Raw genomic sequence first — 25,700 nt, 5'->3', positions numbered from 1 at the left:
TCATAGCTATTTCAGGGAAGGATCAGGACTTCCTCACTGCCAGGCACGCCAGAGACTTCCTCCAGGCTCCCATTTCCGGGTCTTGACCTCAGAGTAGTCTGCTTCTCACTCCGCCTCCCCCAAGGAGAATGGTGGGAAGGAAGTTCTGCCAGAAGGTTGTTTTTGGTTTGTGAGATAATGGTCTTTGGTTTGAGAAACATACATCTCCTTTTCTTTAAGATCACCAGAAGCACTAGACTCTAGTTTCCTTGGAAACCAGAGTGGCAAAGGCAGAGAAAGAAGGAGCTGGTTATAAGTACTAAAATCCAGGAGGGGTTCCCTGGGTCCCCTGTGCTTTTCTGGGAAATCCACATGGTCTTTTTAGGGTCCTGGGTTGTCCCCAATTGGCTGCATTACCTTGGTAAATATCTGCAATTCTTCTGCAACTTAGTTCTCACCAAGGTGGGGATGATGTAAACTCGATCTGGATTCTGCACTCCCAGAAACCTGCTGGGTGTGTGAGGGGATTACTGGGGGTGGGTAAGGGAGGGTATTCCTGCTCATTAATTCAGTGTTTGCTGTGGCTACTCTGCAAAGTGGGTAATCCACATGCAGACAATTGAGAGCTGCTTGTACCTAGGTCCTTTCTCTGAGGACACATTGATATAAGACCATTCTCTGCCTCGTGCCTGTATGAAACCACCTGGAGCTTGGTGAAGCTGTGATTGCATCTCTGCATTCTTTGGTTTCTGTCTAGAAAAGTGGTTTCCACAGATGCTGTGAATAGTAAAATGTCAGAGCTGGAGAGCACAGAAGAATCCTTTAAACCAATCCTTCATTGTACTTGAGCCCTTTAACCAAGGCCAGAGAGGGACAGGAACTTGCCCTTACCACACAGTCCAATAATGATGGAACTGGTCCCATAGGAACAAGAATTTACGACAGTAAAGGTCTGATTGCCAACCTTATATGTGCTAAGATTGCTCTTGGCTAAGATTGCCTGTTCCCAGGTCAGCCTGACCTTTTGCAATTTTGCCCTTGAGAGGCCCTGAGTTGGCTGAAACCAGCCCTCTTCTTCCCCTTGCGCTCCCCTCCTGTGATCCCCCAGCAACCTCTTGTTTCCCTTGTGGTGCTCCCTACTGGCAGTTACTTCCTCCTTGCCACAACCTTTTATGAACATTTCAGATGTTCAGCAAACTTGAAAGAATTGTGCAATGAACACTCTTATACCCAACCACCAAGTTCTACCATTAGCCTTTTATTATACTTGTTTTATCACATCTCTTTACATTTTGCAATCTCTCTATCCATTTACCAGTTATTTTGGGAATGCATTTCACAGTAAGTTGCAGACGTCAGCGCACTTTGCCCCCAAACATTTCAGCATACATAGGCATTAATTAGCATTTAATATTTGTTCATGCATTTGTTTTGGTTTTTGGTGATAAAATTTATGTAATAGTGAAATGCACAACTCTTAAAGTATCATTTCATGAGTCTTGATAAATGCTTCCATCTTTGCAACCCAAATCTCTGTCAACATACAGAATAAAAAGTTCCATTACCTATTAAGTTCCCTTGTGCTCCTGCCCAATCATCCTCCTTACCTTTCAGGTAATCACAGTTCTGATGTTTTTTCATTGTAGATTAGTTTTGCCTGTTCTGGAACCTCATATAAATAGGATAATCAGCATGAACTCTTTTGTGTGTGTTTCATCTACATGGTGGCATGTATCTGTAGTTTGTTCCTTTTATGCTAAGTCGTATTCCATCGTATACATATAATATAATTTACTTGTCCATTCTTCTGTTGATGGACATTGGGTTGTTTCCAGTTTGTGATTGTGCTGAATAAAACTCCTGTGAACATTCTTGCACAAGTCTTTTTGTGAACATAATGTTTTCATTTCTCTTGGGTAAACACCTAGGCGTATGATTGCTAAGTTATAGAAGGCTGTTACTTCTTATTCCTATCTGACTTTCTGCCCTGCCCTCTCATTGTACTCTGTACCCAAGAATGTGAGGATCAGAAAATGCCTATTGCTCATCTAGATTGGTCTCTTATCCAATGCAGAATTCCCTTTCAGAGCCCGCCTCTACTTGAATGTTTCCAGGTATGGGCAATTTACTACCTTACAAGACTCTTATTGTAGGATAGTTCTGTAATTTCTCCCTTGAGGAACCATATGCACCAAGTCTAATTTAGCCCCTTTTCTGAGACATCCTTAATAGATAATTTTTGGACTGTTATCACATCCAGTCCCTCTACTGCTCTTTCATGGTTTCTCTTCTACAGGTAATCGCCCTAGTTTATTAAACTGTTACATGTGTCATGGTTCTCAAATCTTTTATATCCTGGCTGTCCTCCTTTGGAAGTTTAATACTCTTTTTCAAGTGTGTTGCCCAGAACTGAGTGCTGGATTTTATTAATAGATGTGGTCTAGTTGTGGTGTTTAGATATGTGAGAAGTACAGAGTGTGGTTAAATGTGGATCCTTGTCTTGATCTAGGTACTTGCTCTGTCAGTAATCTGAGGGCAATATTAACTTTTTGGACCCACATCATGGCATCAGATCAGTTGGGTTGGGTTAATGTTTGTTAAAATACCATGAATCTTAGGTCGAATTAAGATATTCATTCAGCTTGAAGTCATGGAGAGCCTCTGATAATAATTGCATTTATTGTGTACTTTCTACTTCCATTGTCTCATTTAACCTTTGCCACCACCAGAGGAGAAAGGTATTAAAATTAACTTAATAAAAATTTCTTGATTTAAAACAGGATTACTTAGCTTTGGCTCTATTGACCTTTTGGACTAGGTAAGTCTTTGTTGTGGAGGATTGTCCTGTGCTTTGTAGGAATTAGCGGCATCCCTGGTATCTACTCACTAGATGCCACTTGCAACTATCTACTCATTCCCCCAAATTGTGACAGTCAAACATGTCTTCAGACATTGCCAAATGTTCCCTGGGGGGCAAAATCATGCCAGGTTTAGAGCTATTCCCAGGGTGTAGAACCTAGTCACTGAGAACAAGTTTAAATAATACAGCTTTTCCTAAAGGGGAGTCACTGTAAGCTTTTCTATTGTATATACTTCCAGATTGTTCTTTATCCAGACACTCCTCACTTTTCATGGTTCTAATCGGCATGAATTTCAGTTACCGTGGATTAGTTAAATAACATCAGTTCCCAACAACGTGGCTCAAATTTCAGTTGCCATGGCATATTATGAGTAATTGCATAGAGTACAAACTTTGCTGTTAGCTCTTCAATCCACAGACCACTGTGTACATAACAGATGCTCGTTATGGTCATTGACCAATCATGTTCCTTCTTTAGTGATCGGTCACTGCCCATCTGTTCACTTCACAAGCAGACAGGAAAGTGTGTAGCCATGTTGCCTCCCTGTCTCCTAGTGAGACACTCATGTGACATTTTACAAAAATGGACAATTGTTGGAGGAATTGGCCAACAAAGATGAAATTTCAGCAGAGAAATGAAATGTAGTAATGTCGGAAGTGAAATTTCAAGCCAAACGTAATAGAATTGTAGAATAAATAGCTGACTGTGGGGATGTTGACACTGCTGTCGGTCAGGACTCCACACATGCAGCCACGGGAACTCAGTGAATGCATCATGTCAATATAAATGGAGAAAGTGGTTTTGATGAAGAAGTCTCAGATGAGGTGATACTGGAAAAAAACTTCACATTAAAGACACCATTGGAGTTGTTTCACAACATTGAACATGCAATGGATCAAATGTTAGAAACTGATCCAAACTTAGAAAAGGTGTATGATAGTTTGCAAAGGCACGGAAAAGATACTCATCCATATTGTGTGCTAAACAGCAAGAAGGCAAGCACTGTTCATAATATTCTGGGTAAGTTTTTGTTTGTTTTTAACAAGGAAATAAACTCTCAGTGATTCCAGTGTTTTAAATTATAGTATACAAAATAAATTTCAGTTTTACTATTTTTTCATTTCCTCATTCATTTATAACTTGACAGTAAGAGAATGTTTAATGTTTTTACAGACTTTTTTGTTTGTTTTTGACTTCTGAATACAGAATGAAGAAATTTTTAAAGGTCATGGAACAATTATACATTTTCTCATAGTGTTTAAGAGTGCTTTGCACAGTCATTTTTATGGTTCACATTACTGTGCAAAGCAAGAGCTGCTATATTACAAAAATGTGGGTGGACACACAGACACACACACACACACACACACACACACACACCCCCATTTGCTTTTAAAAAATATTTTACAAAAATGGGATCGGATGATATATACCAAATTGCAACTTGCTTTTTTCATGAAAGAATGCCTTTTTGAAGAACTTTTTATTTTAGTATATCTAATATCTACCTCATTTTTCTTTCTTTCTTTTTTTTTTTGAGTCGGAGTTTCACTTTGTTGCCCAGGTTGGAGTGCAGTGGCACGCTCCCGGCCACCGCAGCCTCAATTTGCTGGGCCCCGGCAATCCTTCCACCTCAGCCTTCCAAGTAGCCGGAACTACAGGTGCACGCTACCACACCTGGCTAATCGTTTTTCTTGATAATTGCATATTTTTTATGGTATTGCTATATCATAATTTATTGTACCAGTTTTCTATTAATAGATACTTAGTTTATTTTCATTTCTCTTCCAACAAGAGAAAATGTTAAGTGAACACTTTTGACAGATATTATCATAAGCCCCATTTAATGGATGAGGACAGTGGAGATTTAGAACGTGAAATTACTTGTTAAGTTCAGGCAGCTACTAAGCTTACAGCTGATGTTGGAGGCTGGGACAGTCTAATTTTAGAGTCCTTGCTTTTAACCACAATGTTTTACACCTTCTCTTCCCTATTCTTAGAAGCAACCTTTAGCAACAACACATAATAAAAGAGTTTATTGAGCTAGGCACAATTCTAAGTGCAATTATGTTATTATTATTAACTAAATAACAATCCTATGAGGTAGACACTATTATTACTGTTGTATTACAGTGAAGGAAACTGGAAGTGTAAGGTTAGGAAATGTGCCCAAGGTTCTACAGGCAGTTAATGGAGGAACTAGGACTCCCCCTAGGCAGCTTGGCTTTAAAGTCTTTGCTCTTACTCATATTACATGAATGTGACTGGAGAAAAGTCTCTTTTGTGCTACTGTAGATTATTTTTTGGTTAGTTTTGGCCCACATTTTCTCCTATTGAATTTTAAAAATCTGCTACCTAGCACACTGGCTGTTCTCCCTCCCCCTTTTGGTCACTTGCAAGTTTGATAAGCTTGATGTCTACTATGTTGTCAGTCAGCTTTTTGGTAAAATCCCAGGCAAAGCCAAGGACAGCATTCCTTGTCACTGGAAGTGTTCTCTGGGTTTAGTCAATAAGAGAATATTTATTGAGTACCTCCTGAATGCCATGTATCGGGCTTAGCATTTGGAATAAAAAGATGAGTAAGACATTGTCCCAGCCTCCAGCAAGTACATGGGAGGAGGAACAGTTTTGTAAATAACCCCAGTGAGTGCTGCAGTAGGAGTTTAACAAGAATCTTATGGGAACAAAGAGGAAGAGGGGCTAATTCAGCCTGGAAGTGGTCTGAGGCTTCATAGAAGAGGTGACATCACACTCTTTCTTGAAGGATGCAAAGACATGAAGTCATGAAAAGGCATGGCTTATCTGAGGTTGTGAAGTTCAATGTAGCTTAAGTCAAGGGGATGTGTTTGGAGGTGAGGGTGAAGAGGATGTGGTAGGAGCTAGGAAAGACTGAGTTAAGGAATTTGGATCATATCCTGTTAGCCAGTGGGGATGTTTAAGAAAGAAAGTGTCCTGCTTCAGTTTATCTGTCAGCATGGGACCTGGGATGTATTGGAACAGAGTAAGTCTCCATCTAGAAACCAGTTAAAAAACATGCCAGAGAAAAGAGGGCTCCAACTCAGCAAGTGGCAGCAAGGCCGGAAAAGGGAAAATGATTTGGGAGATCTTTCTAGACAAAATCATATTGGTTCTGTGGGGGAGGGAGGGAGAGAGGGTGAGGATGAGTACTTCAAGATTTATATTTGGGAGCCCAACTAGATGGTGATGTCATTGCCATTTACTGAGATCCGGGAGCAAATTCAAGGGGGCAGTGAGTTCAGTTTGGTGCCTGTTCAGCAGCCTGTCCTAGATCCATTAAACAACACTTTATTATTGGTAATTTATAACATCTGAAAGTACTATCTAAATGCTTTGTCATCTCATTCCCTCTTTGTCATCTCAAAGGTCTGGCAGGAGGCTTTGCATATACTTTATAGAAGTCAAGGCTCCTGTGTCTGGCATTCCTTTAGTCTATAATTTAGTAACTCTGCTAAAAAGGAAATGATACTAGTTTGCATGACTTCTCAGGGAGCCCAGGCTGTACTGTGATGGTCCAGTTTAGGATCTGTTTTCGAGTTTTATCAGAGGCAGGTGTTACATTGGGCGGTTTATCCTATTTATTCTTTTCCCTTCAAACAAACAAAAATGCCAAGCCAATTCCTTATATCCTCTTGGTTGTCACATTTGTTAACAGTTTTGTTTATATATTGTTTCTTTTTTCCTCCTGGCTGGCCTGTGAACCCTTGAAGCCCCAGGTAGTCTGGTGCCTGGAGCACTGTGGGTACAGAGAGAATCTGTGCTGCCAGAAAGCAGAGTAGTGCCCACCTCCTCTTCCCCTCAGCTCCTGAACCATTACCAACAGTGGTTCTGGAAGCAGCTTGTACTTTCCTTCTGCATCCTAGAATGTGGTTCTTCTAAGATCGGGATCTTTTAATTCAGTCATAGTTGGGTGACTGTAAGTTAGTTCTTGGTCTAGTTTGAATTTGAGGTTTCCCTTGAGAGAGGGGGTGTGTGTGTGTGTGTGTAAATGTTTAGCTTGGTGTAAAGAGCATTTTCTTTGATAGAAAGAATGGAACATACTGGAGAGGAATATTCCCCTATTCTCTGTCATTTTTGTATATTAGAGCTTCTGTCCCCATCAAGGGCCCACTTCCTCCCTGGTTCTTAGAGCTATGGATGTAGTTTTAAGACATGCTTCTGGTAGCTCTTGCATTTTCACAAACTCTGCTTCTTCTGTTTTGTAAACCCACACCACTCTTGGACAGTCGCTTGTGTTTTGGGGCACCTCTTTTAATATCTGAGCTCATCAGCACTTCTATCATCTGTGACTGCCTCTTCCTGGTTTCTTCAGGGGATTATTGTGTTTTAGATGGTCAGAATTCACTTGTTAGAGACTCAGCCCATAGTTTATAAAATGCATTCCTTTTTGGGATTTCTGGCCATACTGCTCCTTTGTCTCAACATCTAAATACAGATTTTCTTGAAGTCTAGGCTAAATGATTGTTTTTGTCTCCAGTTTTTTTTTCTTCCCTCTTTTATCTAGATTGACAAGGTTATTTCCTCCCAATGTGGTATTCTTGGTATGGTTGTTTTTGCCCAGAGTTTAAAACAAAACAAAACAAAAAACCCATATTTACTAGATTTTTCTTCCTGGTCAGAAGTAATTTCAGGGTAATAGTTTCCTTCCTTGTATCTTCTGCTGAGAGAGAAGTGATATCCTTAGTAAGGTAAAATGAGAATTGATCAGGTGTCCCTCTCTTAGGAGAAGACTTAGCCTTTTTCTCACAGGGGACCTTGTGTTTGTGTTAGGTGACTTGAACTCTATCTTGCATCTGGACCATTTTTTCCTAATTGTGTAGCAAGTAACTGTTTCCATCTTCTCCCTGACCATGTATTCTCCCATATGTTACCATGATACTTATTTATCTTTTGGTTCTTTTTTCTTCTCACCTGGCTGTTCTCTAGTCTTAGGCATGTGGAATTGTGTAAAAGGGTGGTGTGTGCGTGTGTACTGCCCTCTAGATTTTTAGGACCCTTCTTTCCTTCCACTTTCTCTCTCAACTCCCTTCTACCTCCTATTAGATCTGTTGATTAAGGTGTACATTGCCATGAATCTCATTCCACTAAATTGGAATGATGAAGATGAGATTGTATTTGTCACTTCAAATTAAAATTTTAAATTTTATTTGGCAGTTGTACAGGGTCAAATTGATGGAGAATACTTAGGCCAGAATTAGTGTTCCTGACCTCCTCTGTCTTAATTTCTCTTGATAGTTTATCCATCTCTGGACAAACTGGATTTTTAAAAGTCATACCTAGATACTACAAAGAACATTGTATTTTTCTTCCTTTGGATTTAAGCTTAAAGCCAACTTAGATTGTTTAGTGTCTTTCCTTCCTACCACCGTCTGTCTACCTTGTATCCTAGAGAGATGCCTTATATCTTGTTGTAAGCTGTAACTTGTAGAGTTGTTCTGATATGTAGAGTCTGCCCATTGAATCAGCGTTTATTGTGTTTCTCTTGCACTAGGCTCTGCGCTGACCCTGATGCAGAAATAAATAGGACAGGATGGAAGATATTTAGGAGGGACATGATAGATCAACAGTAACTTAATATTAGCAGTTTAGGGTTTATTTGTTAAGCTTTCTTTGACATAAAAAAAAGAGCCTGGAAGTTAGAGTCTGAATTGGGTCTGGATCCTGGCTTTATTACTCATTATTCTGTGGCCTAGCGCAAGTTTCTTCTCTTGCGCTAGGCCACACCTGTACAGTGGAGTTGGCAACTGACCTGTTCTATAGGGTTGATAGGAGGTCTAAATATAGCAATATTTTTTGTACACCAAGTACACCTGGCACATGGTCAATGCGGTATACATGAAAATTCCTCTTTCTCTTTCAAAGTCATAACCATCTGCTGGAAGAAACAGAAACATCTGTGTTTTAGTTTCCTACCCAAGACTCCTGGGTGGTTGACATGCTTGCTGTGTGCAGTGTACATTTCCATGTAAGTCAGAAGTGGCTGGCAGCAGTAGTTTGAGGCCTCAGCTCATTTGTCACATCTTTTGGTTACATCCTATGGGAACATATACCAGGCCTTCTCATCAAGTGTGGTTGCATGAGGCCCCTTTTCCTCCTGTAGCCAGTGTGAGATCCCACGTCTCACCTCCCTCTCTAGCAGGAAGGGGGGCTTGTACTAGGGGTATACCTAACTATGTCACCATTTCAGGCCAGGGGTTCAATTATAAGACCTTGAGGCATACTGCACCTCAGAACCCAAATGCTTTGATTTAATTAAAAATTATCTGGGCTCAGTGGCTCAGCCTGTAATCCTGTGCTTTGGAAGGCTGAGGTGAGTGGATTGCCTGAGTCTGCCAGTTCGCGAACCGCCTGGGTAACTTGGCGAGACCTCATCTCTACAATAAATCAAAAAATTAGCTGGGCATGGTAGTGTGCACCTGTAGTTCCAGCTACTTGGAAGGCTGAGGTGAAAGGATTGCTGGAGCCCAGGAGGTCGAGGCTGCGGTGGCCAGGAGCGTGCCACTGCCCTCCAGCCTGGGCGACAGAGTGAGACTTCAACTCAAAAAAAAAAGAAAAAAAAATCATGCAGATGGTAAAGCTTCAAACAATACTTAAAGTTATAAAATGAAAAGAAAAAGAATACACATTCCACTAGTACCTACTCCTTCATAGTCTACACTGCTCCCTTTTCAAAAATGTTTGATAAACTGCTCCAGAAACAGTTTTAAGTATCTGTAAATTCATATATCTTATTTCCTGTTCCTTAAAAAGCAACAGCAGCAGCAGCAAAGCCACACAAAGGGGATTATACTATATGTTTGGTTCAGTATTTTCCTTTTTTATTTTTGGTTATTTTAAAAAGCACAAAAGAAGAAAATGTCACCCATATTTTTGGTTATTTTAAAAAGCACAAAAGAAGTAAATGTCACATAAATTTACAGTTAGTCATTAATTATCATTCTGGTGTACTTGCTTCTTTGTGTTTATGAATATATTGTGAAAATTACTTAAGTAACGTGAATGCAGTTCTGTTAAAAAAAATTAGAACATTAAAGAGAAAGCCAAAGTATTGTCTTGTTCCTTGTCTGCCTTCCCATGGAATAACCGCCCGTCCTCTCTTTTGCCATGGATGAGGAGCTGTTTCCTTCTTTTACGAGGCTGCACATTATTCTGTTGTATGGATTTGCTGTCATTTATCTAACCAGCCCCATATTGGTAGACACTTAGGTTGTTACCAGTTTGTACTATTAAAATCCTTTATGAATGTAATTTGTAGGATGGTTTCCTACTGGATCATTACTGGATCCAGGTTGATATTTACAATTTTGATAGATATGGCCACATTTCTCTAAAAAGATGCTAGTTTATCTCTGTACCAAGTGAATATATGAGAGTACCTTTTCTCCCCAAATCTTTGCATAAACCCAGGAGCTTTGTTTCAGTCAAACATTAAAAAATTTTGCCAGAGGCCAGGCTTGGCGGCTCAGCCTATAATCCCAGCACTTTGGGCGCCCGAGGCATGTGGATTGCCTAAGCCTGTGGGTTCGAGACCAGCTTAGGCAACTTGGCAGGACCTTGTCTCTACAATAAAATAAAAAATGGCCACGCGTGGTAGCGTGCACGTGGTAGCGTGCATCTGTAGTCCTGGCTACTTGGAAGGCTGAGGCGGAAGGATCGCCGGAGCCCAGTAGGTTGACACTGGGGTGGCCGTGAGCATGCGTGCCACTGCACTCCAGCCTGGACAAAGGAGTGAGACTCCAACTCAAAAAATATATAAATAAATAAAATTGCCAGTCTGATGAAATTACTGGCATTGTTTTTATAAACATTTCTCTTTTAATGAGTTATACTGAGCATGTTTCATTTGGCCATCTGTGTTTCTTTTTCTTTGAACTGCCTGTTCTTCTCCTTTGGCCATTTTATATTAGGTTGTTAATCTTTTACAATTGATTTGCCAGAGTTAAGTTAGCCTTTTATCCATCATGTGCTGCAAGTATTTTGAAAAGGTGTGATTTACAGTGTGATTTTTAAGCCTGACTTTTTGTTGAACCTCCATCTTTTGTGACTGCCCTGTGATGGGCGAGTCGGGGATGACAGGGACCGTCACCCTTATTGGAGGCAGGTTCCATCCTCTGGTCATTATGGTGCGGTTGTTTTAATGTTTTTGGTATTGATATTCCCCATGGTAAGTTTTAGCTTTGTTTTGGGTAGTGATATGAACGTCAGTAACAACTAGAGAATTGCTTTGACAGCACTTAACCAAATGTTTGGGAATGTGTACAGTAATAAGAAGGGGTCTGTGTGGCACTTCTGTCTATCCTTTTTCTCATCAACCTTCTAAAGCTTTTAAAAATTTGTTAAGATTTACGTTTAGATCAGGATTCTAGGGGAGAACAATTAGTCACTCCTTATTAAGATTTGCAGAGGTTCTGGAAGGAGAACATACTCTCTTCTCCCCATAGACATAGAGGAAAATCAGTAGTTCAGCCAAGATTTGTCTGTGTGCCGTCTCTTGTATTCCCAGGCTGGACTAGATAAGAAGTGTGATATCTGTCTCCAGCCCATAAGCAGCTCTCTGTAATTCTGGGAAATGAAAGAGATTCTCCCTCATCATTGCTGCTTTTGTGGCAGCATTCTATTTTTTTCCTTTGCAGCACAAACCACAGTGTTTAATTAAGACAATTTTCTTTGAACTTGTTTGTTGTGTACCTCCTGCACTAAAATGTTAAGTTCCATTATATGTTAAGTGAATACATATATAAGGCACAGGCACAGGACTTATTTGTCATGTTCTCCATTACATCCTTTGCATCCTCTAAACCATTGTGTGGCACTTGCTGGGCATTCTGAGGTTTTGCTGAGTGATGACTTTCTGTGAGAATGGAGTCCATTAATGTGTGCTTCCTTCCTGTGCCCCTCTGTGGTGACACAGATCTGCCGCCTGGCAGAGCTGTCTGGAAGCCCCAGGCATCTGTTCCCTGGCTCACATCTGCTCCCTGCCCTCTGATTACAATTTGGAGAGCTAAGCTCCTTTGGTTCTTTAAACATTAACATCTATTAATTTTTTCTTTTTTTGAGTTGGAGTATCACTCTGTTGCCCAGGCTGGAGAGCAGTGGCGCACTCCTGGCCACTGCAACCTCAACCTGCTGGGCTCAGGCAATCCTTCTACCTCAGCCTTCCAAGTGACTGGAACTACAGGCACGTGCCACCACGCCTGGCTAATTTTTTGATTTATTGTAGAGATGGGGGTCTTGTCTTGCCAAGTTGTCCAGTCTGGTCCCAAACCCATGGGCTCAGGCAATCCTCTCACCTCAGCCTCCCAAAGTGCTGGCATTATAGACGTGAGCCACTGTGCCCGGCCAACATCTATTAATTGTAAACCACCTGGAAAACAAAGATAAGATAAAATTAAATCGCCTGTGAGTCTGTCTTTCAGAGATAATTACTATTATTTACTGGGTATTAATGCCTTCACTGTCTTCCCTCCCTTCTTCCTTCCTTCACTCCCTTCCTTCCTATCTCACTCTGTCACCCAGGCTGCAGTACGACTCACTGCCACCTCGACCTTCTGGACTCAGGCTATCCTTCCATCTCAGCCTCTTGAGTAGCTGGGACTACATGCACATGCCACCATGCCTGGCTAATTTTTAAACAATTTTTGTAGAGACAAGATCTTGCTGTGTTGCCTACGCTGGTGTCAAACTCCTGGGCTCAAGCAGTTCTCTTGCCTCAGCCTCCAAAGTACTGGGATTATAGGCGTGAGCCACTGCATCTGGTCCTTTACTGTTTTTTATATGTGTGTATATGTATATAGATAGATACAGTTATTTATAGATGTAAGTGAATACATATATAAAAGTGGATTTATACTGTACATAAGGGTTTGTAAGTTGGCTTTTCACTTACTATCAGATATGTTCTGATAACTACATTTAATGAAACTACAAATTGGGATTTGTGCTACAAAAGAAAAAAATAGAGTACTATCCTAGACAATGACAATGATAGTGACTGACAATCTAATAGACACTTAGGAATCCATTTCTCCATTAGTATTAGTCTGAAGCACCATTTTAATGACTATACATTGAATAGATAGATAAACTCACTTTAGTTTTTTTTAATTTTTATTTTTGAATGGGAGTTTCACTCTGTCACCCAGGCTGGAGTGCAGTGGCACACTCATGGTCACAGCAGCCTCGGCCTGCTGGGCTCAGGTGATCCTTCCACCTCAGCCATCAAGTAGCTGGAACTACAGGTGCACGCCACCACAAACAGCTAATTTTTTGATTTATTGTATAGACAAGGTCTCACCAATTTACCCAGGCTGGTCTTGAACCCGTGGGCTCAGGCAATGCTTTCGCCTCCACCTCCCAAAGTGCTGGGATAACAGGCATGAGCCACCGCCCCCGGCTTTAGTTTTTTAACTGTTATTTTTTAATAATAGTGACAAGGGTCTTGCTATGTTGCTCAGTCTTGTCTTGAACTACTGGCCTCAAGCAGCCCTCCAAAGTGTTGGGATTATAGGCATGAACCACTGTGCACAACTGAGAAACTCACTTTTTAAAAATGCAATCTCTATTACTTATTTCTGGTCATGAAGTTTGTTAGCCACCTATAGTAAAGGTAGATAACTCTTGGGATGTGTATATTCTCAAAGCTACATCTATGATTAGTACCCCAGGGTAATATTCTAAAAGTGGAATTTTAACATCAAAAGGATTTATAAGGCATTTTCAGACTCTATTTCTGACCCTTGATGTTATGGACAGTCCTGGGTAGATTTTGTAGTCTGCCTTACCTTGGGGTAGTGGAAGGAGGACTTTAGGAGCAGCAAGAGCAGGATTCAAATTCCAGCCCTGCCAAGGACAACTGGCTGAAAGGCTTGGGACTAATGTCTCAATAAAGAGTTTTTTCATGTATAAAATAGGATGTTTCCTCCCAGAGTGAGCATAAGATGAGTCAGATGATCTGTTTGAAGTACAGTTGATCCTTGAACATTATAACTTTTTACTGTGTAAAAACTACTAATACCTACTGATGACCAAAAGCCTTACTGATAACATAAACAATTGATTAACACATATTTATATTTTATATGTATCAACTACTGTATTCTTTCAATAAAGTAAGCTAGGAAAAAGAAAATGTTATTAAGAAAGTCATGTTGAGTAGGCTGAGGAGGAGGAGGAAGAGAAGGGGTTAGTCTTGTGGTCTCAGGATAGCAGAGGTAGAAGAAAATTCACATATGGGGGGGCTTGTGCCTTCAGGCCTGGGTTGTTCAAGGGTGCACTGTGCTCACCAGCCTTTTAGCACAGAGCACTCCCAGTGTCCCCTCAGCTCTGCCTGCTGGAGCACTGTGTAGGAGGTTGGGCCCACAGCAGCTGCCCTCCCAGGTCCTCCTCTTTCCTTCTCACCCTGCAGAGCACTTGGGTCAGCCGTCCTCCATGTGGTGCATATGAGACATCTGTGGTCCAGGGAGAAGGGTGGGTGACCCTGGCCCCAAGGCATGGTGGGCTGGTGTGAGATACATGGAGCTTTTCCCCAGACCCCCAGTTGCCTCCTGGGAGTGCGGAGGAGGTCTTGTTTGACAACACGCATCACATACTGACAACACACTGGGTGCCTGAATCAGACTTTTGCATCACTCTTGGCGCTGACTCAGAATCTGTCTTGGGAAGGGACGTCTTCCTTCTCTCATTACTTGTGCACCCTCCCCCCCAGCTGTCCAGCTTAGGTGGCAAGGCCGGGGGAGAGTGCAGGGCTGGGATGCCAAAGCCTGCTTTCCTCCCCGTGTCCTGGGGTACCCCTCCACCCAGTGCCTAGAGCTATTAATAACATCTTAAGTGAAAGGAGTGTGATGGAATCCCAGCTGCCTGACCCCAGTGGGACCTCTAGCACATGGGGAATAGGGAGCAGAATAATAATAGCAAATGCAAATGCAGTGCTTACTGTATACCAAGCACCATTCCCAGTAATTAACAGAGGGTAAATGTATTAACTCATTTAATATAGCAACTCCTTGCTGTAGGGACTATAACTATCCTACTTAACAGATAAAGAAACTGAGGCACAAAGGGGTTAAACACTTTCCCAAGTTCACACAGCTAGTAAGTAGTAGAGCTTGTGAAGTGGCTCCTCCCCAGTAGTATCCTCACATCTACCATGTTGGTGAGAAGCGCCTCAGGCCCTGGTTGCCCTATTTCTTTCCTTTTCTCTGGCTCATCTAGGTTAGAATGCTGACTATTCCTGGCTCTTCATATGGCTCCATGATGGCAGGTCTTGTGGTCAGGAGAAAAGGGGGACCATGAATTGTAGGAAGGGTCCTGTCCTAACTTCTGGCAGAGACAGAGAAGTACAGAACCATATTTGGGCAGCTCCTGCATCTCCCTCACTGCCACCCCTTGAGAGGTTCCCTCTAGGAAGTGGGCTCTGTGGCCAGGTCCCCGACTCCTGCCACAGTTGGCAAGGTGCCTTGCCTCTTGCACTGCAGTCTAGCTCACGCAATAGCTAACCTTTTCTACAGTGCAAGAGAGTTTCAGGCACAAACTGCATGGGGCTGAGGTAAGTCAATATTGGATCCAGGCTTAGCATGGGCTCGAAATATTTCACAATCCTTCCCAGGCATACCTTGTCTAAAAGATTGCAGCTTTCTAGTGAGAAGACCCTTCTTTCTTCCAGTCTCTGGCCCTCAGAGCTGTGGTCTGGGGACTGTTGGCCTCCACTGCCCGCATCCCTGCCAGAAGAGCAGAAGCCTTGACTTCTGCTTGGACTTGTCGCCTCACTCTGCTGGTGGCCTCTGGCAGTGCCCTAGGAATCCAACTTTCTTTCTCTATCTCCTTTCTGGTTTGCAGCGCCAGGCCACCTCCCCCGCTGTTCTTTACTTAGCCCTGAACTCCAGATTAGCACATTCTTGGTTTCCTCTCTCCAGACTTTCTGCGTGCCACACTTGTCTACAAAGCCGCTTTGGCTTTTCAGGGCTCTGCCCCCATGACGTCAGCCAGCCTGCTGACTGATTTGAGTCTTGCTTTCATTGCTTGGGTTGATTTTTTTATATCCAGTTAGGAATTTATGATAAATATGTGCCTGGATGGATGTCAGTACCATTCTTCATGGGAAATTCTTACTGTTCTCTGATAAATTAAAAATACTACTCTCCGATCTACTTCAGGATAGAGACGATAGACCTGTTTGCAGCTCTACCAGGCATTTGGGAGAAAGGCCCACTGTGGGAAAGAGTTGAGTAGGGAGAAGAAGCAATAGGGTTGTTGGCTCAGAGATTCCTAAGCCTTGGGTAAGGGAAGGAAGAGGGGAGGATTAACCAGAAATTGAATTAGATATTGCCCTTTAGAAACTCAAGTTGGGGAGATAAGGCATAAATATACAAAATAGTAACTTTCTTAAAAGTGAAAAGAACCCTGTGTAGAGTTTCTGAAGCACCTTCAAAGATATTTTATGAATTGAGTCCAGTTTTACAAATGAGGAAACTTTTCAGAAAGGCAGATTGGCTTATACCTGCAATCCTAGTTACTTGGGAGCTGATATGGGAGGATTGCTTGAGTTCAGGAGTTGGTGGTTACAGTGAGCTTTGATTGTATCACTGCTCTCCAGCCTGGATGACAGAGTGAGACTGTCTCTCTGAAAGAAATAGTAATAATAATAGTAATAATAATAATAATAATAAAAGAAAGGTAGATTGGCTTGATTGACACGAGCCAGGAAGTACAGACTGGGATTCAAAATGCATGTGTTTCTAAAGCCCAAGTTCCCTGTACTGTGTGAGTCTGTCTCCTCAAACAGGTGAAGAATTTGTGCAAGTCTGGAAGTGCAGTGTGAACCCAACCTTTCTTATTGCAAATTTTCTTTTGTCTAGTGCCACGCATTCTAAGGGATCTAGGGTGGAAACAGCAGAACTTGCAGTGAGTGAGCACTCTGAGTACAGGGGGTGCCGAGGGCTGTGCACTTGGGTTTGGGACTTGGGACACATCTCTGATTGGTGAGAGCAGGGATCTGTCTGATGCTTTGACTGTAGTTACTGGATGACAACAGAAATCCAGCTTACAGTCTTGCCCGTGACTTGGACTGGTTGTGTTGGCACACTCCAGGCTCAACTTGATGTTGATGGAGGGGTTTCCTGTGCTGTGGCACTAATGCTGCTGGTTGACACTGATGAGTGCCTTTCTAATAATAAAGTACTTTTAGAGGCATTCTTTCACTAGACACAGTGGTGCTATAAGGGGGAGGGTAGGCAGGCAGGTATTATCCCCCTTATCAAAGTGGCACAGGCTCAGAAAGGTAATGACCTCTCTGAGGCTGTGCAGCCAGAAATTGACAAATTCCAAATGGGAACCCAAGTCTCTCCTGATTGTAAATTCACAGCCATAGGGTACCTTTGAGTACATTTGACAATTTTAGTTCTTCCTCTTTTTGGGCCTCAATTCCTGTGTGCCTGTAGGGGGCGATAGAGGTTTTCCCTGCTTGGCCACTCTGGAAACTTGCTCCGAATCCTTTGAATGTAGCACTCTTACAGCACATGACCTCACCAGATTATGAGCATTTTCTGTGTCTTCCCTGATGTCTTCTTCCACACCACACTGGCCTAAGTGCTTTCAGATGCGGACTCCTCTAGTCTTGATATTTGGCACAATGCATGGCCCATAGTAGGAGCTCAGTATATGCTTGTTGAATTGAATTACATACAAATGAAATTAGGCTCTTCCTACTCCTTCCAGAACATAGGAAAGTAAAGTAAAACTTTTTTTCTGGTATATTCAAGTAAGTTGAAAGTGGCAAAACTCAGGACTCATGTGCTGTCCTCAGACGGCCACGAGGTGGCAGTGTAACCCCATGGGGACCTTGCCTCCTTCATCTCTTGGCTCCAGCCCACTCTGTGGAAGAGACTGAGCTATCTGGTCGTTGATTCCTTCTGGACACCTGTTTGGGAATTGCCGCCTCTGCAGAGCAATCTGAGAAGTCTTGGCCTTGTCTCCTCTAAAAGCTGGGTGATATGGTGGAAAGGCTTGGGCTTTGGAGCCTACCAGACCTGACTTCTGACCCTGGCTCCGCCTTTCCCCAGAAGCCTAGCCTTGGCTGCTTCTCTGAGCCTCAGGTTTCTTATTCTGTAAACAGCAAATGTTGTACATAGGAAAAACCCAGCATATTGTGGATCATAGCAAAATTCATGCCATCTTTATTGTTGGACATTTCTGTGTTTCTCTGCCTCTGTAGTCTGGTTCCATCTTTGTTGTCTGCTCTTATTCACAAGCTTCAGACATTTTCCAGGAGGTCTCTTAGCCCTCCCTGCTGCATCACCACCCCTCATCTCTATCAGTCAGTGCCCAGTTCCTACTGTTTTCACTCCTGGATGCCTTTTATCTGCCTGTCTGTGTCCTTCCTGGCATGGCTGTCTTCCTGACACCCCAGCCTCTGTATGTCCAAAGCAGTTGGAGTGTGTACTGTGTAGGGCTGGTAAGTCTCTGAGGGTCCTCATCTTAATTGTTTTGGTATCTATGCTGTGCACTTAGACAGCTATTATTAGTGAGCATATGTTAGGCACTCTGCTAGGTGCTTTGCAGAAATATTTCATTTAATCCTTACAAGTCTGTGAAACATAAGCTATTATCCCTACTTTACAAAGGAAGGGCGTATTAGGATGATTTCGGCTCCCAGCAAAGATAAAATCCCACAAAAAGCAGCTTAAGCAGTTAGGAAAGTTTATTATCTTACCAAAAGTTTATTATCTTACCAAATTGTGAGGGATGCTTGGTGATGCCAACAAGGATCTAGGTAGTTGCTGTCTGTCCTGGTACCCTACCTCAGTGCACTGGTGTATCCTCTTATGCCCCCCTTGTGATATCAAGGTGACTGTCATGGTCCTAGGGGCTATATTCAGGAGGGATGATGCTGGTTTTTTGTGCTCCCTTTAAGAAACCTCTCAGCAGATTTCTTACGAAGTTCTTGGCCAGTTGAGTCTTAGGCTTATTCCCAAGCAAATCACTAGCAAAGGGGCTGGAGTTAATGAGACTGGCTTGGATTAGTCAAGATTAGACCCCTGAGGGTGGAAAGGACCAACCTCCTTTAATACCCATGGCCAATTTGTCCAGGGAGGAACAGGGGACATAAATGAGGCTCAGTGAGTTCAGTAGCTTGCTCAAGGTTACAGATCTGGAATTTAAACCAGTATCTGGCTAACTTCCAAGGCCATCTATTGGTTGACTGGAGTCAACTGCAGAGATAGAGGGAACGTTGCTCTGAATTTGGTGTACTGGATTTGAGTGGTCTTGGAGATACTTTCTCTTACTGACGCGAATCTCTGCTCTTTCCAGGTTCCTTTCCATAGTTGTATTAGTTTCCCTCAGTCTGTCTTTCTCCCCATACCCACTTCACTCCCTGTCTTCTAGAACCTGACTGCTGCTTGCCTTCTAGAATAGACCATGGCCTAAGCTGGAGACATGCTCAGCTGGACTGAATGGCCAGAGGGCTGTTGTCACCGTAACTGTCAAGGTCCCGAGAGGGGTCAAGGAGGGGCCAAGGAATGTGCCGAGGGGTCTGGTAGGGATCTGCAGGAGTGGGGAACCAATGGTGGATCAGTGGCGATGTCAGGGCATATGGGCCAGGGGCTTAGAGTAGGCCCATGCGGGGTAGGGCCAACTGTCCCCTGTAGAGACAGTATAGTTTCTTAGGAAGCCCTTGGCTTGCAGATGCTTCAGGACTGCCCCAAGGCCCGCAGAGAGGTGGAGCTGCACTGGCGGGCCTCCCAGTGCCCACATATCGTGCGTATCGTGGACGTCTACGAGAACCTGTATGCAGGGAGGAAGTGCCTGCTGATAGTCATGGAGTGGTAAGCAGCTTGCTGTTCTGGTCCCAGCCCAGTCTGTACCCACTCCCCACCCAGGCACCTCACCCTCTGAGGACAGCCCAGGCATGGACCCTGAAGTCTGAAATGTAAATGCTTGATTTCTTCTGGGGGCAGTGGAGAGTGGTGGTGGGCGTTGTGCTCCTGAGGTCTCACTGTGCCTTTGTTTCAGTTTGGATGGTGGAGAACTCTTTAGCCGGATCCAGGACCGAGGAGACCAGGCATTCACAGAAAGAGGTAGAAAGGGTCTGTTATGGGGCCAGGCTTGGGCAGGCAGGGCAGTGGGGGTCTGAAGGGATCCCTGGCAGTGCCTGCTCTCGGGAAAGGATGCTGGGGCTGCTGCTTCCCCCAGCACGCTGCCAGGGTACTGCCCTCAGCGGACCAATGTCTGTGTTTGCAGTTCCTGGTGTCTTTGTTTCTGGGACTGGTGCGCTGGGCTTTCAAAGCTCATAAATCATATGTCTTTGTGGCTTTCTCACTCCCCTTCTCTCCCCTCCCCAGAAGCATCAGAAATCATGAAGAGCATAGGCGAGGCCATCCAGTATCTACACTCAATCAACATTGCTCATCGAGATGTCAAGGTATACGCTATCCATGCCTCGAGCATGGGTGCAGTGGAGGTGTGGGGCGGGGCTGTGGCTACACTAGGGAGGGCTGCTGGAGTCACCCTGTGCCCTTGCTGCCTGGTTTCTGGGCGTGCCACTCTCTGCCCTGTAGTCTGCTCTCTGCCCATAGGCAAACCCACAAACCCAGTAGGGAGGCCCTCTCTGGCCACATTCTGCCCTGTGGTTCTCCTCAAGCAGAACCTCCTAGTCACACTCTTGGCTTTGCTGTAGTGCTTACTGCTGGCACAATGTCAATCTCTTACCTCCAAGCTCTCTGCAAACTCTGTAAAGCAGGGACTTGGTTACATGGAGCTGATGGTCCTCACAGTGGGTGGCTCGTAGGGGCTGGACAAATGACTGTTGAATGAGTGAAGGAAGGGAGGAGCCATTACCCTTTTGGCTTATGATAGCCGCTCACAGGTATGCAGGGTTACTTACCTGTCTCTCTTTCTGTAGCCTGAGAATCTCTTATACACCTCCAAGAGGCCAAACGCCATCCTGAAACTCACTGATTTCGGCTTTGCCAAGGAAACCACCAGCCACAACTCTTTGACCACTCCTTGTTATACGCCATACTATGTTGGTAAGTCCAGAGCAGGCCCAGGAACCTAGGCTTTCCCCAGCACTTTTCTCAACCCCTCCTCTTGGCTTTCTCGGGAAGCCACAGATCCTAGGAGAGTCGTGTACTTGTAGCCCTTTCTGGTGCTAGTTCTGATGGGACCTGCTCAGAAGTCGGGCTTGTCAGGTTGAGCTAGGACTGAGGAATTGTGGGAACTTTTCTGCCTGAGATTATGGGCAGGATTTTGTGCAGTTTTCCTGAGAAGAGCCATCAGTTCCATCAGATTCTTGGTGGAGTTTCAGACCCAGATCTGGTTCCGGAGCCTCAGCTAACTTGGCACAGAATAAACTTTCAAAGCATGTTTATAAGATTAAATGGGCAGCATGGGTCCGAAAGTCTCATGCAGTGCAGGATTTTTTTAAATCTTAAGGCTCTAGCTCCAGGGTTCCTCTTGGAGGAGGGTAATCTGTTTCCTTTTTTCCAGCCCTGGGCTGGGCAATGGCTGTTCCACCCCGAACCCCAGCTGCCGCTGCCACCTCCTGATAGGATGAAAGGCTGGGATGGGGAGCATCATTCATGGAGAAGCTGGGTGGACCACAGTGTCCTGAGGGTCAGGCCTACCCATTTTGGCCTTTGATTTGCAGCTCCAGAAGTGCTGGGCCCAGAGAAGTATGACAAGTCCTGTGACATGTGGTCCTTGGGGGTCATCATGTACATCCTGTGAGTGTGCTGGGGCGGGGCTGGGTGGGGCTGGGCAGGGCAGGCCAGGGAGTTTGGGAGGCCTGTGCTGCTGCGGGACAAGAGGAAGAGGCAAATGTCAGCATGTCCCTTTTGGATGGGGCATTCCCTGGGAATCCCCTGCATGGCCCCTGCTATCAGTGCTTAGTGGATTCTGATTGCTGAGTGGTGGGTATAAACTGGCTGGTGTGTGGGAAAGTGTGTGGTTTAGATGCTTGGTATGTTGGTTTCTCGGACCCTGTCCCTGACTTTGTATATTGTGCTTACATCAGTGAGCGCCTCCTTCCTTGTAACCTTTACAAGGAGAAGTGCCTGTTTCTCACCCTATTCCTGGTGCACAGCCCCTAAAGAACATCTGCTGTCTTCCACTTCCCTTCCTCCTCTTGATACAGGCTGTGTGGGTATCCCCCTTTCTATTCCAACCATGGCCTTGCCATCTCTCCGGGCATGAAGACTCGTATCCGAATGGGCCAGTATGAATTTCCCAACCCAGAGTGGTCAGAAGTATCAGAAGAAGGTAAGAACCCAACTTTTCAGGACATGGGGAAGAGTGTGTGTGTGTGTGTGTGTGTGTGTGTGTGTGTGTGTGTGTACACGCGCACATGCACGTACACACATTTGGGCAACCGTCTCTGTATGTGTGGGCAGCCATCTCATGTGGGTATTGTAACTATGGGTCAGTGCCTGCTGGGTATGTCCTGCCTGTGTGAAGGGCCTGAAGCAGGGCCCAGGCCATGGGGCTATGCAAGGCCTATCACGTGGTAGAGCCATTATGGTCCTTGGGGCTAGTTTCTTGTGCAGTCCTCCATGCAACTCCTCTTTGAACCTGGTTTCCCCCTGAAAACTGAGGGAAGTTGCAGGACAGGGAGAGTGGCTCCTGAGCTGACCCTGGTCCCTGCCCCACCCTCACAGTGAAAATGCTCATTCGGAACCTGCTGAAAACAGAGCCCACTCAGAGAATGACCATCACGGAGTTTATGAACCACCCCTGGATCATGGTAAGTCTGGCAGGCTGAGAAGACCTGGGTCTCGGGACTGTCCCTCGGAATGGGGCATTAGCCAGGTCTTGCCTACCCCAGGCTTTCACTCGGACTCCTTTTCTTTCCCCTCAGCAATCAACAAAGGTCCCTCAAACCCCACTGCACACCAGCCGAGTCCTGAAGGAGGACAAGGAGCGGTGGGAAGATGTCAAGGTGAGGGTACTGCTGGGCAAGAGGGGCTCCGGGTGGGGGTGGGTGCTCGCTGTCAGTGCCCAGGCGGGAGGAGACGGTGCCACTGGTAGGGGGGAGTTTGGTTCTGCTTCTCTCATCCCAAGCGTGTCTCCATCACGACAGGAACAGTGACCTAAGCCACTTCCCTGACCAGCTTGTGGGCAGAGGATTCTGGGTTCTTGTCTAAACTCTGCTGGCCTGCTTCCTGGGTCACTGACGGGGTCTGAAAGGCCGGCTGTCAGGATCTTTTGTAGAAGAGGAAACCGAGGCCCAAAGGTGGGGAGCAACCTACTCAAGGTCACGCAGCTGGCGACCGGCTGGGGCAGACTAGACCTAGGTTCCCAGCTGCTGGTCTAGGGCTCTTTCTTACTTTGTAAGTGGCCATCTTGGCTTCTGAGGTTCAGGGCTCTTTCTAGAACAGCATAGCATGGTATTCTGCTGCCCAGCACTGCAGTGAGGCTACTGTTGGTAGTGTGGGCCTGCGGACTAGTCTGGGTATTCTCTGCCCCCACCCCCACTGCCTTCACCATGCTCTTATTGTGTCTTTTTCTCACCTCTCTTCTGGTCTCTCTTCTCTTGTCTTCTGGCTTTCTCTTTGTGCTTCCCTCCACCCTGCCCTCAGGAGGAAATGACCAGTGCCTTGGCCACAATGCGCGTTGACTATGAGCAGATCAAGATAAAAAAGATTGAAGATGCATCCAACCCTCTGCTTCTGAAGAGGCGGAAGAAAGCCCGGGCCCTGGAGGCTGCGGCCCTCGCCCACTGAGCCGCCGAGCCCCTCCTGCTCACTGGAGGACAAGCAATAACTCTCTACATGAATATATTTTTAAACCGAAGAGACAAAGAACTGTCCACGTCTGCCTCTTCTCCTCAGCAGCATGGAGCCCGGAACTGCGTCAGTGGCTGAATTCTGCCTTTGGTTTTGGCCACCCCAGAGTGGGAGAAGCTGGGAAGTTGGGAGGCTGCGGAGAGAAGCGAGCAAGGTGCTCTTGAACCTGTGCTCATTTTGCAATTTTATCAGTAATTTGACTTAGAATTTTTAAGAAACCTCTTTTGTTGTCCTTTTCCCCACTCCTCCTTCCCACCAGACCCCTTCCGCTCTGGATACTGCAAAGGCTTGGGGTTTGTTAAAGGGTGTTTGTGGAAACCGTGATAGGGAGTGTCCCCGTGTTGTCCCATCTGCCCTCCCTGTTTCCTCATGACAGTCTGGGGTTCCTGCTGGTTCAGGTGTTCTGGGAGCTCAAGGCCACCTTGGAGGAGGATGCTACTCACCTCCTCTCCTGAAGCCCTCAGACATCACCAGCGTGCCAACAGATAAGGAGTGTGTGTGTGTGTGTGTGTGTGTGTGTGTGTGTGCATGTGCGTGCGCGCACGTGCGCCCAGATCTGTGCCTGGGATCGTGCAGGCAGGGCTGCAGAGGGAGGGGGCCCTGCTGTGGCTCAAGAACCTTCTCCCTTCTTGGGCCCCCTGCTCATACTGAGCCTGCCAAAGTGCCTGGGAAGCCCATCCAGATTCGGAGTCAGGCCCTCTAAGGCCTGTCCCTTTTAGCCAGGTTCCGGGAGGTTGAGAGGAGTGCCTGGGCACTGGCACGGTGATCAGGAAGACTGGCCCCTGGCCCTGGCCCCCAGGACCTCCTTTTCATTTAGTGCTGGCTCTGGGTCCTCTGAGGCGCTCATCTCTGAATAACCTCCTACACCCCTTTCTTGTCATTATTAGCCCATTCTTGTTTATTTTTCTTACATTTTTAGCCATTTCTCCAGGGGCTGCCTCAGCTCATGTGGGTGAGCCTGGGCAGTTTACATTGACAAAGATTTTGCATTTCTTGTGTGTCTCCTGGGCTCTGGGGGCATCAGTTAGCTACCCCTTGTGGGCAAAGGCAGGGCCACTTTTGTGATCCTCCCTCAAATTTCCATTGTGTGGCCTGGTGGGTGGGGGGAGTCTTTTCACCAAAGATATCCCGACTTTGCCCCCTTGCCCGTCAGCCATTTGCCATCACCCCCAAACTACTCAGCTCCCTGTGTTCAGGCCAGGGAGGGTAGGGACCTCCCCCAGCACAAGAGGAGGAGTTGCTGGGGAAAGGTCTCTGCCATGATTCCCTACCCCCTCTTCCCTTGGGGGAAGAGGTGGCAGGAACACTTCGGCTTTCCTCTCCCTCAGGGGCAGGTGGTGGAGAGGCACCAGGGTCTTTGCACATGGTGGGAGGGCTCCAGGTGCCTGCAGCGCCTCCCTTGTCTCTGATGGCATGTCCAGCACTCAGATTGTTGTAAACTGTTGTTTTGTATGAGCAAAACTGTCTTTACTAAACAGATTTAATAGTTGAAAGTTTTTCTTTCTCTTCCTTCCTGAGGCTCAGACCCTCAGCCCCCACCTCCTCCATGTGCAGGGAGGTTTTGTATGTTGGGGAGGGCAGAGTCTGGTGCTCTGGGAGGGAAGAGGAGGCCTTCCTGGATGGGCAGGAGCCAGCGCTTCCCTGGTGAGGGCCTGGGTGGGACATGTCCCCACATCCTTAGAGTCAGTGGGACTGGAAGGTCATAGGGCTGGGAACCCATCCTCTGTTTTCAGATAGTGAATCAGGATCCAAGCCCTTTTTGGCACCTGATTCTTTGACCTACTTAGCCACCATCAGGCGCTGTCACCGTTAGTCTAAGGAAGCTGTCTGAGGTGGGGCCCAGGGAAGAGAATTTGGTTGAAAACCTGGAAAGGAGACCTGGGGAGCAGATTGGTGTAGTACCTGCACCTTCCAGGAGGTGGCGATAGAAGTCAGGCAGAAAACAAGAGACTTCAGGGTTCATGTGACCCATTCTCAGAGATCACACGATGATTTGTGGTAGAGCCTAAAGTAGAAACCGGTCTAGCAACCCCACTACTCTCCCTCCCAGTCAGGTGGAGAAATA

At 45.4% G+C, this 25,700-nt stretch overlaps 1 protein-coding gene across 1 annotated transcript in view; it reads left to right on the top strand.

The window, feature by feature from the left end:
* The window catches only part of MAPKAPK2 (mitogen-activated protein kinase-activated protein kinase 2), a 45,434-nt gene extending 20,306 nt beyond the window's left edge, over positions 1-25,128 (top strand). Inside the window, exons 2-10 of the mRNA XM_008055708.2 lie at positions 19,539-19,678; positions 19,866-19,930; positions 20,195-20,274; positions 20,755-20,881; positions 21,502-21,577; positions 21,988-22,112; positions 22,508-22,593; positions 22,708-22,788; positions 23,429-25,128. Of these exons, the coding sequence (XP_008053899.2) occupies positions 19,539-19,678; positions 19,866-19,930; positions 20,195-20,274; positions 20,755-20,881; positions 21,502-21,577; positions 21,988-22,112; positions 22,508-22,593; positions 22,708-22,788; positions 23,429-23,572 (924 nt within the window). The 3' untranslated portion in view covers positions 23,573-25,128. The remainder of the gene's footprint in view (positions 1-19,538; positions 19,679-19,865; positions 19,931-20,194; positions 20,275-20,754; positions 20,882-21,501; positions 21,578-21,987; positions 22,113-22,507; positions 22,594-22,707; positions 22,789-23,428) is intronic.
* The last annotated feature ends 572 nt before the right edge of the window (positions 25,129-25,700 follow it).

This window comes from Carlito syrichta, unplaced genomic scaffold, assembly GCF_000164805.1.
Source record: "Carlito syrichta isolate Samal-C Ts95f unplaced genomic scaffold, Tarsius_syrichta-2.0.1 Scaffold301930, whole genome shotgun sequence".
Taxonomy (NCBI): Eukaryota; Metazoa; Chordata; class Mammalia; order Primates; family Tarsiidae; genus Carlito; species Carlito syrichta.
Note: the sequence above shows the minus strand (reverse complement) of the source record. Positions and strands in the feature narration are given on the sequence as shown.